General features: G+C 34.4%; 6 protein-coding genes across 6 annotated transcripts in view; 5 read left to right on the top strand and 1 right to left on the bottom strand.

Annotated features, from left to right (window-relative positions):
* The window catches only part of LOC111430230 (tripeptidyl-peptidase 2), a 20726-nt gene extending 20234 nt beyond the window's left edge, over positions 1–492 (top strand). Inside the window, exon 31 of the mRNA XM_023066398.1 lies at positions 364–492. Within this exon, the coding sequence (XP_022922166.1) occupies positions 364–492 (129 nt within the window). The remainder of the gene's footprint in view (positions 1–363) is intronic.
* Positions 330–2654, top strand: LOC111430267 (tripeptidyl-peptidase 2-like). The gene is made up of 4 exons (XM_023066442.1): positions 330–462; positions 592–684; positions 857–1039; positions 2230–2654. Exons 2-4 carry the CDS (start codon positions 607–609, stop codon positions 2386–2388), a joined length of 420 nt encoding a protein of 139 aa, XP_022922210.1. The 5' UTR covers positions 330–462; positions 592–606; the 3' UTR covers positions 2389–2654.
* Positions 2655–5415: 2761 nt separating this feature from the next.
* On the top strand, positions 5416–8097 carry LOC111430378 (oxalate--CoA ligase-like). The gene is made up of 4 exons (XM_023066600.1): positions 5416–5688; positions 5764–6820; positions 6980–7083; positions 7787–8097. The coding sequence occupies exons 1-4, from the start codon at positions 5488–5490 to the stop codon at positions 7976–7978; spliced, it is 1554 nt and encodes a 517-aa protein (XP_022922368.1). The 5' UTR covers positions 5416–5487; the 3' UTR covers positions 7979–8097.
* A 2471-nt stretch (positions 8098–10568) lies between these two features.
* Positions 10569–11829, top strand: LOC111430379 (actin-depolymerizing factor 7-like). The gene is made up of 2 exons (XM_023066601.1): positions 10569–10822; positions 11677–11829. Exons 1-2 carry the CDS (start codon positions 10581–10583, stop codon positions 11825–11827), a joined length of 393 nt encoding a protein of 130 aa, XP_022922369.1. The 5' UTR covers positions 10569–10580; the 3' UTR covers positions 11828–11829.
* A 969-nt stretch (positions 11830–12798) lies between these two features.
* Positions 12799–13513, bottom strand: LOC111430382 (ethylene-responsive transcription factor 1A-like). Its single transcript, XM_023066604.1, is given in 2 exon segments — positions 12799–12849; positions 12851–13513. Coding segments are annotated over 2 exon segments (714 nt in total).
* Positions 13514–14953: 1440 nt separating this feature from the next.
* LOC111430286 (deSI-like protein At4g17486) lies at positions 14954–18531 on the top strand. The gene is made up of 5 exons (XM_023066480.1): positions 14954–15351; positions 15486–15713; positions 16636–16923; positions 17747–17827; positions 18128–18531. Exons 2-5 carry the CDS (start codon positions 15566–15568, stop codon positions 18274–18276), a joined length of 666 nt encoding a protein of 221 aa, XP_022922248.1. The 5' UTR covers positions 14954–15351; positions 15486–15565; the 3' UTR covers positions 18277–18531.
* Positions 18532–18601: the final 70 nt, after the last annotated feature.

The following is an 18601-nucleotide window of genomic DNA, read 5'->3' as shown; positions in this document are numbered from 1 at the left end:
CAATAATATCATCAGGATCTTTCCAAAAAAAAAAAAAAGAAAAAAAAGTTCATCCGGAAAGTTAACTGAAGTCATTGTCATCTCTGTTATATTGGCTGGCAACTACTATTCACCATCTTGATAAATTTCCAAACCAATCCTTTGAGGTGTTGCTCTGATCTATAAAATACCTCATAATAGATCCAGAATTTAATGCCTTTTTCATACTAATATGTAGTATAAATATAAGTAAAAGATTGAAATACATTTACAAGAGAATCATGACTGATGTATCATCACTAAGGAATCTCAACTAGAATACAAAAGAAAATATTACAAATAATATTTTAAGGACATAATCTTACACACGAGTGGTTTTCATAGGTCATTGATGCTGCAAACGAGGTAGTTGATAGCATAGACAGAGATGAGTTGGCCAAATATTTTGCACTGAAAAATGATCCTGAAGATGAAGACGTTGAGGTAAAAACACTCTTACTGCCATGGTTTTGATTCTTATAATTTGTTTGATTCTTGTAAAGCCGGAGTATGTAGGTTTTCTGTTGAGCTTCTTAAATTAATCGCCACTATCTTCTTTTCCCTCAATCACAGAAACTTAAGAAGAAGATGGAGGTTACCCGGGATCAATTGGCAGAGGCACTATACCAAAATGGGCTTGCGTTGGCAGAATTGGAGTCTTTAAAGGTTTGAAATTTTGGTTACACAAGGTTCTTTTCATTATATCTTTGATTTGGAAACATGATCATTACATATGTTCTTCTTTTAGAATGAAAATTTAACTCAACCATTTGTATAAAACCATGGCTGGATTAGATATTTTATGAAATGGACAATAAAACAATTCTATTTGTGACAGACCAAGGTTGAGAATGCTTCGACACTTGCTCCAAAAGACGCAATAGATGCTGGGAAATCTGAGGATTCTTTTGAAGAGAATTTCAAAGAACTGAAGAAATGGGTAGATGTCAAGACCTCTAAGTTCGGAACTCTTGCAGTGTTGCGCGAAAAACGCCGTGGAAGGCTAGGTGCAGCTCTGAAGGTATTTCCTTTAGCTATTTTCCAGTTTCTATTTTTTATTTTGGTTACTTCACATTCGGCTTTCCCTTTCGGGCTCCCCCTTAAGGTTTTTAAAATACGTCTGCTAGAGAGAGATTTTCAATGCTTTGTCCTCCCCAACCGATGTGGGTTCTCACTTAATTTCGGGCTCCCCTTAAGGTTTTTAAAATACGTCTGCTAGAGAGAGATTTTCAATGCTTTGTCCTCCTCCCCAACCGATGTGGGTTCTCACTTAATATCTGCCTAAACGAGGACTCAACTATCTCTTATTTGGCTTTTGATCTTACTGAACTTTCACTCCTGTAAAAGCATGGTTTTACTACCCTCAATCATTTATGTTGAACTTCTCTCCGATTCAGACATGGTAGATACTTTCGTTCTAGCTTTGAGAAATTTATATTTATCTCTTTATTTTAACTCGGTTTGAAAATTTTTATATGGTATTGTATCATTCCACATTGGCAAATCCAAGGATTATTCCGGCCAAAGTACATTGAAAATTCTGTCCTTTCCATCAAACGCTTCAATAATTTCACATTGTACAGACAATTTGTGTGACAATTGTGTGGACAGTTAGTTTTTTTTGAGATCCCACATCGGTTAATGAACGAGTGCCAGTGAGGATGTTGGACCTCAAAAGAGGGTGGATTGTGAGATCCTACATCGGTTGGAAAAGGGAACGAAACCTTCTTTATAAGGGTGTGAAAATCTCTTCCTAACAGACGTGTTTTAAAATCTTTGAGGAAAAGCTTGAGAGAGGAAGCCCAAAGATGACAATATCTGCTAGTAGTGGGCTTAGGCTGTTACAAATGGTATCAGAGATAGACCCCGAAAGGAGGTGGACACCAGGTGGTGTGCCAATAAAGACACTGGGCTCCGAAGGAGAGTGGATTATGAGATCCCACATCGATTAGAGAGAGGATGTGTAAACCTCTCCTTAACAGATGCGTTTTAAAAACCTCGAGGGAAAGACCAAAAAGAAAACCCAAATAAGACAATATCTGCTAGCAGTGGGCTTGGGTTGTTACAGTGTCGTGTTAATTTGTTTTCACTATTTACTCACGATTCAGCTGAGATGGTCGAGTCTCTCTCTCTCGGTCATGTTTTCCCCTTCTGACGAATAGGCTTCTTGAATTTCTAGTGATGTTAAATTTATTTATCTTGCTACCACAGGTAGTTAATGATGTTATTGAAAACGACGGAGATACTCCGAAGAAGAAACTCTACGAACTGAAGCTGTCTTTGCTGGAGGAGATTGGTTGGTCTCATTTGGTATCATATGAAAAGCAATGGATGCATGTACGCTTTCCCACAACCCTGCCTCTATTTTAAAAGTTTTCATCACCCAAATAAATTTATGGTATTTGATACCTCTTTTCTTCTATTGCTCTGCTGCTTGGGATGGGAAACTCTACAATAAGAATAAACTTTCTCAGGGCTTTTTTTTTTTTTTAACAAGTTTATGGTGGGGCCCCTTCTGTGAACAACAAATGGCATAAATATCCATTTTGAATATTCTTCATAAAATGGCATAAATGTTATATAAGATGTGTATCATAAATACCATCATGTAATCAAATTGGATATTAAATTTGGCATAAGTTAATTCTCTCTTAGTTATTCATTCATTTATTAGGGTGTGTTGGGTTATTTTATGCATCCATTTAGGTTGGGTTGAATTTTTTAAAAACCAAAAATTTGGTTCGATTTGTGGATTGACAATTTTTTTTGCCCGACCATTTCAAGAATAGGGTTATAATATTAACTCCATCCTACTTTTAAAAGATTAATAACATTCAATGTTTATAATCGATATTGATATTAATAATGCATTGTAATTTATAAATGTTTGATATTTGAATTTCATACCAATTTAGTTATTAGTATAATATATGCAAATAGGAGAGATATAATTAGGTATTATTATGTCAATGGTGAGTGTATTCATTATAATAGAATAGAATGAAATTCAATTAGATATTAAAAATAAGAAAAGTACACGGAGAATAGGTAACAAGGAATTTTAGAAGGGATTATTTATCTTTCTAGTCTTCGATACCAGAAAAATTCCTTTTTGTTGTTCTTGTTTCGAAACAATAAAATAATTAATAGACGGGAATCCGACTTTTTTTTTTTTTTTTTTTTTGTTCTTGTGTTGAAATAATAAAATAATTAATAGACGGGACTCGACGGAGTTGAAATATTTAAGCCACAAAGCCGCCGCCCAATTTTGGCTAATGGAAATCCAGTCACTAGAACTTTCAAAATGACGAAAAAGTCCATTCAAATGCAAACAATTAATTAATTAAATAATTAACAGAACTAATATATAATAATATGTTCTTCCACTTTCCCATTATTCGTTATTATTAAATATTATTCAAATTATTAAAAAAAAACAAATAATAAGAGGAAAACTACTACGGCGGAAGATTATAATAAGCCGAGGTTTGGCTTTAAATACTGATTCTCCTCTCCACGTTTATGTGTTCTATTATTTATTTTTATAAAACAGAATAACATTCCTAAACTCAATATAATATTATTATTATTAAATAAATAACTTGAAAAACTATTAGTTATACATCAGAACCGTTGCCTTTTAAAAAATAAGTAAAAGCCAATATTTTTAAACAAAACCATTAAATGATGCTTAGGGTATCTTTTAAAAAATGTTTGGAAAGACATTTCTTTAAAACAAACCAAACCAACACTACTAAATCACGGTCCGTTCACAGTCTCCTTGATTCCCGTAAACGATAAAGTGGAAATAGCTAACACATAGTACGCTGGAGTCATCTTATAACCTATTCTTTTTAACTTTACACGTCACTCTTGCACCACGACCTTGCCTTTATCGGGGCTAGACATGCATACATGCAATCTATAAGTAAAATGAAGGGAGCAAATTTCTTTTCAAAATGGGGTCGCTCATTCATGACCCACCACCATCTAGCTAGCAGCCAACACTAACCACTCAACTCGTTCGTTAATGATTAATTTTTTTTTTTTAAAAAAAAAAGTGGGCCATCTATAATGATCAAACTATACTATGATTGTATTTATGGTGCTGGTGATTAATTATCTAATCATATAACGTATAGTTTAACAAGACCGTTGTGATAAAAAATTTATATCATGCTTCACATCAGTCTCTAACAGAGCCACAAGGGACTATTTAAATTGAACTTGAAATCGTGTTGTACCAATATACTCGTACATTTCTTAAGTTACACCATTAATTTATTAAAATAAAAATAAAATTAAGGATTATATTTAAAGTTGAGGACTAAAATAAATTAGAGACAAAAATAAAATAAATTTAAAATAAGATTCACACTAATTATTTTTAACTCAAATTTATATGTGCTACAAAAATCCACAATTTCGATCTCAATTACATCCAACCTTCATCTCGTCTCACTATATAAAGCGTTATATTATTAATATTTGATTTTTTTTTATAGAAAAATGAGAACAATCTCGGTGAGGAGTGAATGCTTGCAAATTTTATGTAAAGAATTCTCGCTCCAATCTCTATAAAAACAAGTTAAAGTTTTCATAAAAATAAAAAAATGAAATAAGCGATCGAGATAGAAACGAAAAGAATTTTGTCCTTGCCTCGTGGTCTTTCTTGACCCTATAATTATACAACTTGGTGCGGCGCTTAGGCTTCCAAGGGTAAAACCGTCAATTCCTAATTTATTATGGGATAAATTATTCTTCTTTTAGGATATGGAAATTGACATGATTGCTCATTTGTCAAGGGTGGAATGTAGGAATATCAATAACAAATTTAAAACTACATCGACGAATCACTTCCTAATTTGTTAACCCGTCACATCATTGATTGCTGACTCGTTATTAACCTTTCGTCTTTGTTAAATTGTAAATTTGGTTCTTAAATTTTTAAATTTATCAAAGGAAAAAAAAATCCTAAAAACTTTAAATTTTACCAATCATTCAATTTTTTAAAAAATTAATTAATATATTAAATATAAAATTGAATTAATATTACTAGATCATGACAAAAATAATGATAATAATAATAACCTTAAATTTAAAATTTTCATTAATATTCTTAATTTTAAAAAAAATTGAAAAAATATTATTAAATTTTTTAAAAATTTCAAAAATACATTTAAATTAAAAGATATATTAAATATTTTTTTAGACAAAAATTTAGTTTTTTCTTCTTTTTTTATTTTTAATTTTGCCAAGAAAGTAATTTCAAAAGAATGGCCAAGGCACCGTCTCAATTCCATCATCATGACGACCCAACCATATACCGCCACGTGGAAGAATATTATAAGACGCCCGTATCGCCCCGCTGTCACCATTTTTATATAACTGCCAAAAGCTCCTTTCTTCTTCATTATCACTTTTTTTTTTCCCTCTCCCAATTTCTTCATATCTTATCTCTGCAACAAAATGGTGGTTCCAACTCTTACCGGTTTGTTGAAAGGCGCCGCCGCCGATTTCCCTGACCGGCGAGCATTATCCGTTTCCGGACACTTCGATCTCTCCCACGCTCACCTCCAACGCCTCGTAGATTCCGCCGCCTTAAAGCTCGCCGCCGGCGGTGTCAAACCCGGCGATGTCGTTGCCCTAGTTTTCCCAAACACCGTCGAGGTATTAATTTCAGATTTAATTTACCGGAATCCGTCGGTAACGTTCATTTATTCATTTTATTACTTGATTGTGCAGTTTGTGATTATGTTTTTGGCCGTGATTCGAGCACGAGCCACGGCGGCGCCGCTGAACGCCGCGTATACGGCGGAGGAGTTTGAGTTTTACTTATCGGACTCCGATTCGAAACTTTTGGTAACCTCAATCGAAGGTAACGGCCCCGCCGAAACGGCGGCGTCTAAGCTCAAGATTCAACACGTGACCGCTGCGCTCCCCGATGCAAGCGCCGAGTTGATTCTCTCCTTGACTCAGTCTAACTCGAACGGCTCGGTGTCTGACTCAGTTGGCGAAATCGTCAACGACGGATCCGACGTGGCGTTGTTCCTCCACACGTCAGGCACCACGAGCCGCCCCAAAGGCGTGCCGTTAACTCAGTTTAATCTCGCCTCTTCCGTTAACAACATTAAATCGGTTTACAAACTCACCGAGTCCGACTCGACCGTCATAGTCCTCCCTTTGTTCCACGTCCACGGTTTAATGGCCGGTTTACTCAGCTCCCTCGCCGCCGGAGCCGCCGTAACTTTACCGGCTGCTGGGAGATTCTCGGCGTCGGCGTTCTGGCCGGACATGGTCCAATACAACGCCACCTGGTACACCGCCGTCCCTACAATCCACCAAATCATACTAGACCGGCACACGACAAAACCGGAAGCAGTTTACCCGAACCTCCGGTTCATTAGGAGCTGCAGTGCATCGTTGGCTCCTACTATCTTGAACCGGTTGGAAGAGGCGTTTGGGGCGCCGGTTCTGGAGGCGTACGCGATGACGGAGGCGTCACATCTGATGTCGTCGAACCCGTTGCCAGAAAACGGTCCACACAAGGCCGGGTCAGTAGGAAAACCGGTGGGTCAAGAAATGGCGATACTGGATGAAAACGGCGTCGTTCAGGAGGCGAATATGAAAGGCGAAGTTTGTTTAAAGGGTCCAAATGTAACGAACGGTTATAAAGGCAACCCGGTAGCGAACGAGGAAGCGTTCCGGTACGGGTGGTTCCACACTGGCGATATTGGGTTCTTCGATTCCGATGGGTATTTGCATCTCGTCGGTCGGATCAAGGAGTTGATCAACCGTGGAGGTAAAAACACGTGGCCATGCCATCTAAATTTACAAATTTTTATTTACTTTAATCTTTTTTTTTTTTTTTTCCCATTTCAGCTTTCAAAATATTCTCTTTTCATTATTAAATTATTTCAATTAATTTTATTTTTTATTTTTAAAAATTATCATAAATTAGGGGAAAAGATATCGCCAATTGAAGTGGACGCGGTGTTGTTGGCTCATCCGGACGTGGCTCAGGCTGTCTCATTTGGAGTTCCGGACCCCAAGTATGGGGAGGAGGTAATTCTTTATTTATTTATTTATTTATTTATTATTATTATTATTATTAATTATTTATTAAAAATTTGCAATTTGAGGGACAAAACACCACGTAAATATGTGATATTTGAAGTAGTTTTGAAATATTTATGAAATGATATACGATATTTTTTATAAAAATATTAATTTCGAAACTTTTAAAAGCATTTTAATTCCTGCAAATATGTTGTTTTCTGATATTTTGAAATATATTTATGATATGTTTACTTAATTATAGTTTCATAAAATGCTGCTATTTTATTTTATTTTATTTTATTTGAAATATAATATAAATTTGACTTTTTAAAGTGTATTCTTCTTGAAAAGCTGATTTAAATGGAATAATTTAAAGAAAAATTCTGACTCTCTGCCATACCAAAAATTAAAAAAAATAATAATAATAAATTAATTAATTAAATTTTAGGTGTGGGATGAAAATTCCCGTTGGATGAAAATTCCCGGTTATATCATGAGTTTATAATCAAATAATACTCCCTCTATTGAGATGAGGCTTTTTGGCCTTCAAAGAATATGCTCAAAGTCGACAATTTCATACTATTGTGAAAAGTGGTGGTCGTCTAACATAGGGTTGTGTGTGATGCAAATTTTATATTATTATTATTTATATATATATATATATATTTTATGTATTTAAATAAAGTAATTAAAAATTGGTTTGTTACAGATAAACTGTGCGATAATTAGAAGAGAAGGATCAAAGATTGAAGAGGAAGATGTGTTGAGGTTTTGCAGAAACAACTTGGCTGCCTTCAAAGTCCCAAAGAAGGTCTTTTTCACGGATTCCCTGCCCAAGACTGCTTCCGGCAAAATACAACGCCGAATCGTAGCCGCCCATTTCCTTCACCAAAATTCCTAAGGACCAATCTCCACCGCTGCTATTAGAGACTCCTCAATTATGTGGATAGGACAATAATAATGTTATTTTGGTCCTGTATTCTTAAATAAACCTATTTTTAAAATCTCTCTTTTGCCTTTGTATTTTTAATTTAATTTACTTCATTTTTTTTTACTTTTTTTTTTTTTAAATATTAATTGGTTCGGGGTCGATTCATTTTTTTTATCACAATACTCTACACGTAATAATCTCAAGTAAACATATTTTTTTAAAATATATATGTAAATAAACTTTTATTCTAGGTTTTCTGATTTTAAAAAATTACTTCAATTTTTATTATAAAAATTAAAAAAAAATCTATTAAAGAAAAAAATCATAATAAATTAATATGTAATGAATTTTATAATTTCAATCTGACCTAAAAATTATACTGAAATTTTGTTGGCCTTTGCTAAAATTTTTTAAAATATATAATTAATTTTGAAAAAAACTCATTTATTTTAATCGTGCTAAAAGAAATAATTATTTAATTGAAAAATGGATTTATTTTCTAGTACACATAATTAAAAAACCATTTATTTTAATTTTACTAAAGAAATAATTATTTTAATTGAAAAATGATTTAATTTAAAAAAAATAACTACACACAAAATTGATAATTTAAGAGAAGAAAACCTATTTAATATAAAGTTAGATCGATAATTTAACTTTTTAAAAAATAATAAATAATAAAAAATATATTAAATTACAAATTTAGTTTATAAAATTTTAAAATTGAATCCATAAACTTTGAGTTGTGTACGGACTATTTTGCTTTTAAAATGTCTAATATATTTCAAAACTCCCTTGTTAGATATAAAATTAAATTTTAATTTAGCGGTTATGTTAACCCTTATATGTTTAAGGTCTCTGATATTGAAAACAATTAAAAATGTTAAGAAATTTATTAGACACAAATTAAATTTTCAAAATTTACCTATTATAAAATTAAAATTTTCAAAATTTATTAAATAACTTCAATTTTAAAACTTTTAATTGATTTAATTTATTTAGATTAATTCTAAAATGAATGACGAATTATGTTCAATAATATAAAATATTTCAAACTTATTAACCTTTTTTCACAATTGTCCCAGCAACAACTTGTAGAAAATTGAAATTTAGTCCAAATAATTTTAAAAATTAAAATATCAATTCTAATTTTTTTAACTATTAAATTTCAACCATATTTGGGGCTAATTTATAATTTAACCGTTTCCTTTTAATGTTGTTTTAAGTTATTAATTTCCCACGTGTATATCAAAAAGTTCTCCATCATTAATTTTATTGTTATATAAATATTTAATATAGTTTTGATTGTTTTTTTTATCTTATCAATTTACTCTTTTATATATATATATATATAGTTTTAAATGACATCATTTTTGGATAAGCATGAAAAAAAACCAAAAAGAAATATTTTATTTAAAATGGATAAAAATAAAATTTAAAAAAACCTTTTATATTAATTTTAAAAAGTTATTTAAATAAGTTTTTTTTTTGTTTTTTTTGTAGTCTATCCTAAGGTGTATTTTTAAAGTATTTGATCATGTTTTTTTTCGTTGAATAAAAAAAAATATGTAATAATAATTTATATTCTAACTATTAATTTGGATTTTATATTAGATATGTATGAAATTATATATAACAATAAGTTAGAGTTTTTTCTGGTTGGGTTGAATTTTTTAAAAACCAAAAAATTTAATATTTATTTTATCACGTCAACCCGACCATCCCGAAAATAGGATTACAATCCAACCCAACCCAACGTTACCCTACTTTTAAAATTATTATAAAAATTAAGAATATTTGACGTTTATAACCGACATTAGTGACATGATTTGACTGGTAAATATTTGATATTTAAATTTTTATACGATTTTAATTATTATTATAACATGCATCAAGGATAAATACGTTTTTTTTTAACATAATAACCCAAACTAACCCGATAGTAGGAGTTGAGTCAGGTTGGGTTGTAAACTCTATTCAAGTTGTTCAGGTCACCAATCCAACCAATCCAAAATTTCATATTAGTCCATAACATTTTTTCAACCCAGCCTACCTCAACCTAGCCCGAGCTAAATTGTTTAATATTATTTTATTAATATGTTTTTTTTATGGGTAAAAAAAAAAAAGGGACACGTGGCAGTTATATTTAAAGAGATAAATATAGGATGAGCTATTTTGGAGAATCCTCAATCCTTAAACTTCTGATTTGGTTCCAAGAATTAAGGATCTGTCTTCTCCCTTCTTTTTATCTTCTCTATTTCCCTCTCTTTCTTCTCCCTTTCCCATCCCACACCCTTTCTTTCTCCTTCCTACTCATCAAACAAAAACATGGTATGTTCTTTCTCTCTTATCTTTCAACCATGTGTTCATTCCCGACCACCCGACAACCTCGTTTCATAATCATTCATTTCACGTTTTATTCTTAAAGTGTTGATTATAGTTAAATCTACCGTGACCCATTTGCTTAAACTTCTGGGTCGATTAGTGATTTGACATGGTATTAGCGTTTATATTTCATTTCGCGTTTATCTTATTTGTTTGATGTTGAGCGTAGGCGAACGCTGCGTCTGGCATGGCTGTGAGAGATGAGTGTAAATTGAAGTTTTTGGAGTTAAAAGCAAAGAGAAACTACAGGTTCATCACTTTCAAGATCGAAGAACAAGAAGTGGTGATAGACAAATTGGGAAAACCGGACTCAACATATGAGGATTTCACTGGATCTCTCCCTGCTGACGAGTGTCGCTATGCTGTCTTTGATTTCGATTTCATTACTGACGAGAATTGCCAAAAGAGCAAGATTTTCTTCATTGCATGGTACGTTACTAATATTTTCAATCCAACCCGAAAATAACCTGGTGGATAAGACATCAAACATTACCACACAAAGGTATATGTCTCAACCATCTGAGTTATGTTCCGGTTGGCCACAAATAGTTTAACCTAACCTAGAAACGATGAACTATACATGTGTGACACTACCAATTCAAGTATAGCTCAATGCATAAGACATCAAAACCATCATTTGAAAGGTCGGCATGCTTTGATCTTCCACACCCAACAACAATTTGAAACAGGGCAGATTCAAACCAAGTATATGTCTAAACGAGTCGAACGATGCTTAAGCTTGCCATAAATCGTTTAACCACGATATTCATTGATATTGTGATGTCCCACATTAGTTGGAGAGGAGAACAAACCACCCTTTATAAGGGTGTGGAAACCTTCTCTAGCAGACGCGTTTTAAAGCCTTGAGGGAAAACCCGAAAGGGAAAGACCAAAGAGGACAATATTTGCTAGCGGTGGATCTGGGCCGTTACAAATGGTATCAGAGCCAGACACCGGATGATGTGCCCGCCTTCTCCCTATTCCCCGAAAGGAGGTAGACACGAGGCGGTGTGCCAATAAGGACGCTAGGCCCCAAAGGGATGTGGATTTGGGGGCGATCCCACATCGATTAGAGAAAGGAGAACAAACCACCATTTATAAGGGTGTGGAAACCTTCCCCTAGCCGACGCGTTTTAAAGCCTTGAGGGGAAACCCTAAAGAGGACAACATGAACCGTTACAGATATACCTAGGTTTGAGTCTTGTTGAATAGCTGCGTTTTCTTACTCGTTTTATTACGATATATATAATACGTTATCTAAACGATGGTACGTTGAGAAATAGGTCACCAGACATATCAAAGGTGAGAAGTAAAATGGTGTATGCAAGCTCCAAGGATAGATTCAAAAGAGAATTGGATGGTATTCAATTTGAGTTGCAAGCAACGGATCCAAGTGAGATGAGCTTTGACATTGTCAAGTCACGTGCATTTTAGATGCCACAAAACAAATTTTTTTTTTTTCATCTATTTTATTTTATTTTTTAAACTCGAATGTGTACTTATAGAATTTCCCATTTTATTAATGTAATGGGAAATATTTAATTATATCATGATTTTTACTTTGTAGTGTTATGAAATAATACTCCATGAAACATGTTTTATTTCGAGCGGAAATTGTTATGATTTTGTCTCTAATGTTTGAGATTGATGTTTACTTACACACTACCGTGAACTAGAGATTTCGTTATCTTCATTAACCATCGTAAATACATCGGTAGAGGAGCATTCTACCTTAGAGGGAAGCACCCGCGTGAGCAGTGGTGGATGAAACGAGAATGTCGGCTTGAGTAACGCAAACATTGGTGAGAACCCAATGCCCTGAAAACCTAAGGATTCCTTCGCAAGGTTCGTCCACGGTGGATGAGTCAGGGCATAAGATCAGGCGGAAAAAATATACCCCTTAGTCTCGAGGGATGAAGAAAAAATGTATTAAAAATAGATAAATTTTTCCAGAATCGACCCATAAAAATAAATAGAAAATTTTACGGGAATGAACACGGAGGAAGATATAGATACTTAATGTTGTTAACCTCACATTTTTTTTAAAACCCATCTTCTAGGGAGAGGTTTCCACACTTGTTCTCATCTCCAACTAATATGGGATCTCTTAGTCCACTCTAATTGGGGTTCTACGAACTCGTTGTCACATGGGCCAAAGCGGACACTATCTACTAGCGGTGGAATTGGGCTGTTACAAATTATATTAGAGTCAGTCACTGGACGATGCGGGACACTAGTCAGAGTAGAGCTAGACCCTCTCTGTAAAATATGCATTTTAAAATCACGAGACTGACAACGATACAGATAATATCTACTAGCGATGAACTCGAGGTATTACAATCATCTCTATCTTTTAACACTCTTTTTTAATAAAAAAAAAATGAAAATAGCTTTTTATTTAAATATTAGCATTGGCTGACAATCAGCTGCCCTCCACGTGTAAGGCTTGCCACTTGTGTTGTCCACTTGTACTCCCCCACCTTCGGCGGCGGAGCCAACCTTCTTCCGCCGCTTCGGCGACAATGAAAGCTCAGGCGAGGATCGCTTCGACCTGACCCGAACCAGTTCGGGCTCGCCGGAGTTCACACGGAGGGGGAAATTGAGAAGAGCCCTTGACCCACGAATACGGAAGGCTGCCCGATCATAAGCTAAAGCCGCATCCTCCGCCGTCTCGTAAGTTCCTAGCCAAACTCTAGCGCCATTTTTCGCCGGGTCCCGAATCTCCGCCGCGAACTTCCCCCATGGTCGTTGCCGCACTCCTCTATAATGCTTCCCCCTCTCCGGTTCCATCACCGGGGGAAAACTTTCCGGAAGCTCCGACTTCACCGCCAAGACCCCAAAATCGAAACTTCCAAATGACGACGGATTGAGCGTCGGAACCCATCCATAACCGACGGCTTCCCGGAGAACGGCGGCGAGCAACATGTCTTCAGAATCGTCCACCTTGAGAGGCAAATCACCCCAATTTTCTTCAAGACATGGAATCAAGCTACTGAAATTACCAGTCTGATCGCCGGGAACGACAGAGGCGGCGACGGCAGCCTCCGGTTCGCCCAACAGGTGACGGCGTATTGGCTCAAGAAAACCAAAATCCGGCTCTGATTTAGTGCTCCGGTTCATAATTCCCCTGAATTTTCAAAATCCAGTTTCGAATTTGGATCTGATAATCAAATTTAAAGAGAGAAAGAGAAAAAAAAAGAGAAATTGATTGAAGTTTAATGAATTGGAGAGGTTTAATATAGGTGGAAGAGATTGATGCACGTACCAAAACCGCCACACGTGCGCCGCTACGCAGTCTTTTTGTCGGGCAATTATCCACTCAGTCTGGAAAAATAGAAATTGAATTTCGAATCCTATTAAATTAATTTCCTTATTTTGTATACACTATTTTAATTCATTTATCTTTATTTTTTTTCTTTTTCTAAAAAAAATATATTTTTGAATTTTTATATTTAAAAAAATTCAAACTTACATTATTATTTTATGAAAAATGGTTAACATTTTTATTTCAAAAATTTTCGTTAAAACTTTTTAAAATATTTCTAAAGATTTTCATTAATTTTTTTTTTAATTTTAAAAGTTTTGTTTATACCCTAAATGTTTTTTAAAATATAAAATTTTAAAACACTAGTAATATAAACAAAATTATTATTCACGTCTAACCACTAATAATAAATTTTTTTGAAAGTTTAAGAGTATTTTTTAAATGCATTTAAAAGTTTACGATATTTTTTAAATAAAGTTCTAACAATTTCTATCAATATTAGAAATTCGATCGTTCTTTTTAGTGGGGAAGAATAGTTCGAGAAATGAGTGAGACCAAGCCGAGGAGAGTAAAGTTGAATAAATGAATCTTTAACCAGAGAGATTAACCTACATTGACGCCCAACTTTCTAATCTACTATCAACAAATTTTCTAAATCCAAACTGAGGAGTACTTAAAAAAAAAAACAAATTATGAAATTAAAGAGATAGTAAAATTAATATATATATATATATATATATATAAATTTCACGCGAATAGAATTAAATATGAGACAGAGAAGGTGGCTAGAATTGGTGAAGGACTACGATGTAGATATCCAATACAGACACTTTGAGTAGAAAGACAACCCACTCGTCGGCCCTCTTTACGAGGGAAGTAAAGGGAACAAAGAAAATTCGAGTGAACCAACATAGTTGTAGCAACCGAGAGAGTCATAGCACAACTGGCCCGACTTACAGTGCAACTTACGCTCAGGCAGAGAATTATTACCTCCCAACAACAGGATCCTAACCTAGAGAAATTCCTAAGCCAGCTAGACGAAAGTCCAATAGACGGATTCTCAAAGTCCAGACGAAGGACTATCATATTATATATATATTTATATTCCTCAATCACATAACTCAAATATTTAAAAGTTTTCTAATTATTTAGTTTCTAATTTTGTTTTGTTCTCTATTTTCCTATCAATATTTAAAAATATATATATAGTTTTTTTTTTAATTTAATTAAAAATTGAAGCGTTTCTTTAAAAAAAAATGTAAAAAGTATAGTAGAGAAGAAAAACAGACGGTTATGAAGGTTGAAGTGGGAAGGGAGCATGGTTTGGGGAAGTTGGTGAAATAAAGTCGTAGAAATTTGGGCATTTTCTTCATAACCTCCCTCCTCATTGATTGTGATCTGGAAACCCCAGATTGAATTCAGTCAGTTCTTCTTTTGATTTAATTTTCATTTTCTGTCATAAACTTCAAGGAATCGGGATCGCTAAATTCTTTCTTCTCATTCACTCTCGATCAATTCTTTTCAAATTCCGTTCAATTCGCCCCCACTTCGATGTTCTTAGGGTTTATCCATTGAATGTTAGTTTAATTTTTCAAAATCTCTCTTCCTTTCTGCCAAATCTGGATTTGTTTTTCCGTCCAACAGGTTCGCGAAGACTGGGGTCCTTCCGTCGGGAGCCAAATTGGCGCTCAAGGTTTTCTTTCTTCCCCAGCTCCGATTTCTTGTTTCCCTTGAAAATTCCCCCCAGATTTTCAGGTTTTTAGTTTTTGAGATTATCATTTATAGAAACCTAGTAATTCTGCAGCTGCTTCTCTTGTGAATTTTTAGGTCAATTGAAGGGTCTTTCGCGAAGATGATTAGTCTGTAATTTTTGAAGTATTTTCGAACCGGGCTGGCTATTAGACACAATGCGTATCTTTCCATTGAGATCTAGCCCGGAAGACAAGGAGCAGGGCGGCACTCATGCTTTGCTATATCTTAATATCTACGATCTTACTCCCGTAAATAACTATCTCTATTGGATTGGGCTCGGAATCTTTCACTCGGGTATTGAGGGTATGTATATTTCGTACTTTTTGCTATAGAACTGTTGTTGTGTGTGTGCTCGTTGTAGATTTTTCTTCTTCTTTTCACTGGGAATTTCAGTTTGCAATGATGGTAATATATGAAGCATGGATAATGAAATGGTATATTTTAGTTGAGTTGGATTGGGAGTGAGCCAGGATTAATCGAACTTGGATATTTGTTAGGGGTATGCCTTTGAGTTAACCCATTATTTAAACCATTATGAGATAATAGTATAAGTATGCGATTCTGTGTTTAGTTTTTCTGACATCTATTGAACCTTCATGGAGGGCCATGGGCACTTATCTGTGAGAGATATTGAGTTTTTTCTTGAAATATATTAATGAATGATCATAGGAAAGTGTTTTTTTAGGTCGATTACGAATATGAAAGTTGTGCAGATGTAGGCGAGCATATGCATGCCATCACTTGACAGTGGTTATGTAGAAAATCAATCGACGACGTGTTCATGCTACTGAATTTTTCCTTGTATTGATATTTATATCTAATTAATCATTCATGCTTGGTCATTGTATCAGTCGTGGCATAACGAGGATAGCTAGAAGCCATTTGAGTAACTACACGTTCTTCACGTTTTGTTCATTTTATAATAATTAGAAGATGGTTCAATAAAGAAAGGAGATCCTGTTTGACAGTAAGCAAATTTGTCAGCTGACTTGTGGTCAGTATTTTCAATGAATACAATACGTGATTTTGATCGTGATTAAAATAGTCATGGCATTACGAGGATAGTGTTTGTGGGCGTCAAAATCCTTTGGTCATGTTTAGTTCATGAGCACAAACAGCCTCATTATAACTTCTTCCGTTCAAAACTTCATTTCCAATCTTGATGTGTTGTTCTGTTTGCATTTTATCCTGGCATAAAGTTGTTTTTCCCTGTTTTCATACTCAGTTCATGGTATGGAGTATGGCTTTGGAGCACATGAATATCCTACCAGTGGGGTGTTCGAGGTCGAGCCAAAAAGTTGCCCCGGATTTATCTTCCGAAGGTCAGTGTTATTGGGAAGCACTGAGTTGTCTCGTGTCGAATTTCGATCATTCATGGAGCACCTTTCTTCAGAGTACCATGGTGATACATATCATTTGATTGCCAAAAATTGCAACCATTTTACAGAAGAAGTCAGCAAGCGACTAACTGGGAAGCCCATTCCTGCATGGGTGAATCGACTTGCTCGATTAGGTAAGAAATCTCTTCTTCTTCAGCATGCAATTTTGTGTCACGCTATAATCCTGGTTGAAATTAATTGGATAGCTGTGTGTATTGCAGTTCCTTCAGAACCTCCTTAAGATGTTACTTGTTGATAGAATAACCAAATTTTATATTTTCTTAAGCCACTCCATTCTATAAAGCTAGGTTTAAATGTTATTTTTTGTCTTTAATTTTTTAACTGAACTTTCATTCTCTTTACTTTTTTCTATGCTCTACTTTGGTCCTTCATTTCATTGACATTTACCATACCGTTACCCCTCTAGAAATATTTAAAATTTTAGGTTGGATAAGAGGTGTATGACGATCCAACCTAAAATGACATTTTTGTGACATCCCACATCAGTTGGAGAGAGGAACGAAACATTCTTTATAAAGGTGTGGAAACCTCTCCCTAACATACGCGTTTTAAAAACCTTGAGGAGAAGCTCGAAAGAGAAAGCCCAAAGAGAACAATATCTGATAACGGTGGGATTGAGCTGTAACATTTTGTGGTGTGAACTTTGGTAAAACGTTTAAAAAATGTGTATATAATGAATAATTTCTAGTTTTGTTATGTACTACATCTACTTGATTTTGATTTGTATATATTAGCGATGAGTGGAGAAAATAGTTCTTTTACCTGATGTGATCACTGATTTTAATACTAACATTGCCTCCTCTTGAAGTATTTGTGATCCATTAGATTCTTGTGTAGAAAGGCATTTTGCAGAACGCCGACTCAGTTGTATTTTGCTGAGGGTTTGTGACGATGCTTGCATAATTCTTTCAACTGATCATACCTTGTTTGTTTCAGGTTCATTCTGCAATTGTCTTCTTCCTGAAAGCATCCAAGTTTCTGCAGTGAGGCACCTTCCTGATCATCCAACATATTCTGGTATGTTTCTGAACGTTATCTCATGGGTGTGAATTATCTACGCATTATTCGCTTGAGAAGTGATTTTTTTTTTTTTTTTTTTTTTGGCGTTTCAACGTAATGAGATTGTCTATCATACAAAGGATCTGTTTGTGATTACTACACCATAATGTTACTTGAATTTACGTGTAAATGAACATACTGGTGATGGAAATGGAACGGAAACATTAAACATGCTCTTTACTGTGTCGCCCTCAATGTCTACATTCTTTCTCGCCCTCTCGTTTAATTGTCTCCTGTGATCTGTATGTCATAATTCAGATGACGACGATGGCTCAGAATCTCTTTCATCTTCAATATCAGCAAGGAGCGATGAGGAAGAATCGAATCATCGTTTACTGATGAGTCCCAACGGCGACGTAGCATTCGTAAAAGAGAAGCCAGTGAAGCTATCTCGAGAACCTGTTTAATTCTTTTACCCTTTTGTTCCAACTTCTTTGCCTTGATCTATTTATTGTTTTGTTTGTATCTGTAATATGTAGTATTGAATGTATAATTTGATCAGGCCAAACTACTTGAGATCCTAATGTTTTAAGTGATATGATGATAATAGCTTAGAGTTGTATGCTGTCAGCATCATTTGGAGAATGTTAAGGTGAATAATCGTAGCTTCATGGTTGTTGAAATTGTAATCATATATACAAAATGCCTACAGATTTCAGGAAGTTTGTATTGTACTCTTATTACATTAACTTCTAATAATCACAAATTACTGTCACAGAATGACTTTATAAC

The sequence above is a fragment of the Cucurbita moschata genome, unplaced genomic scaffold, assembly GCF_002738365.1.
Source record: "Cucurbita moschata cultivar Rifu unplaced genomic scaffold, Cmos_1.0 Cmo_Scf00033, whole genome shotgun sequence".
Taxonomy (NCBI): Eukaryota; Viridiplantae; Streptophyta; class Magnoliopsida; order Cucurbitales; family Cucurbitaceae; genus Cucurbita; species Cucurbita moschata.
Note: the sequence above shows the minus strand (reverse complement) of the source record. Positions and strands in the feature narration are given on the sequence as shown.

Excerpts from the sequence above, each read along its gene's own strand:
- LOC111430267 (XM_023066442.1), top strand. The coding sequence starts at position 607 with ATGGAGGTTACCCGGGATCAATTGGCAGAGGCACTATACCAAAATGGG. Across the intron at positions 685-856 it reads CAGAATTGGAGTCTTTAAAG|ACCAAGGTTGAGAATGCTTC; the intron begins GTTTGAAATTTT and ends TATTTGTGACAG. Across the intron at positions 1,040-2,229 it reads GGCTAGGTGCAGCTCTGAAG|GTAGTTAATGATGTTATTGA; the intron begins GTATTTCCTTTA and ends TTGCTACCACAG.
- LOC111430378 (XM_023066600.1), top strand. The coding sequence starts at position 5,488 with ATGGTGGTTCCAACTCTTACCGGTTTGTTGAAAGGCGCCGCCGCCGAT. Across the intron at positions 5,689-5,763 it reads TTTTCCCAAACACCGTCGAG|TTTGTGATTATGTTTTTGGC; the intron begins GTATTAATTTCA and ends TTGATTGTGCAG. Across the intron at positions 7,084-7,786 it reads ACCCCAAGTATGGGGAGGAG|ATAAACTGTGCGATAATTAG; the intron begins GTAATTCTTTAT and ends GGTTTGTTACAG.
- LOC111430379 (XM_023066601.1), top strand. The coding sequence starts at position 10,581 with ATGGCTGTGAGAGATGAGTGTAAATTGAAGTTTTTGGAGTTAAAAGCA. Across the intron at positions 10,823-11,676 it reads AAGATTTTCTTCATTGCATG|GTCACCAGACATATCAAAGG; the intron begins GTACGTTACTAA and ends GTTGAGAAATAG.
- LOC111430286 (XM_023066480.1), top strand. The coding sequence starts at position 15,566 with ATGCGTATCTTTCCATTGAGATCTAGCCCGGAAGACAAGGAGCAGGGC. Across the intron at positions 15,714-16,635 it reads CTTTCACTCGGGTATTGAGG|TTCATGGTATGGAGTATGGC; the intron begins GTATGTATATTT and ends TTTCATACTCAG. Across the intron at positions 17,828-18,127 it reads TGATCATCCAACATATTCTG|ATGACGACGATGGCTCAGAA; the intron begins GTATGTTTCTGA and ends GTCATAATTCAG.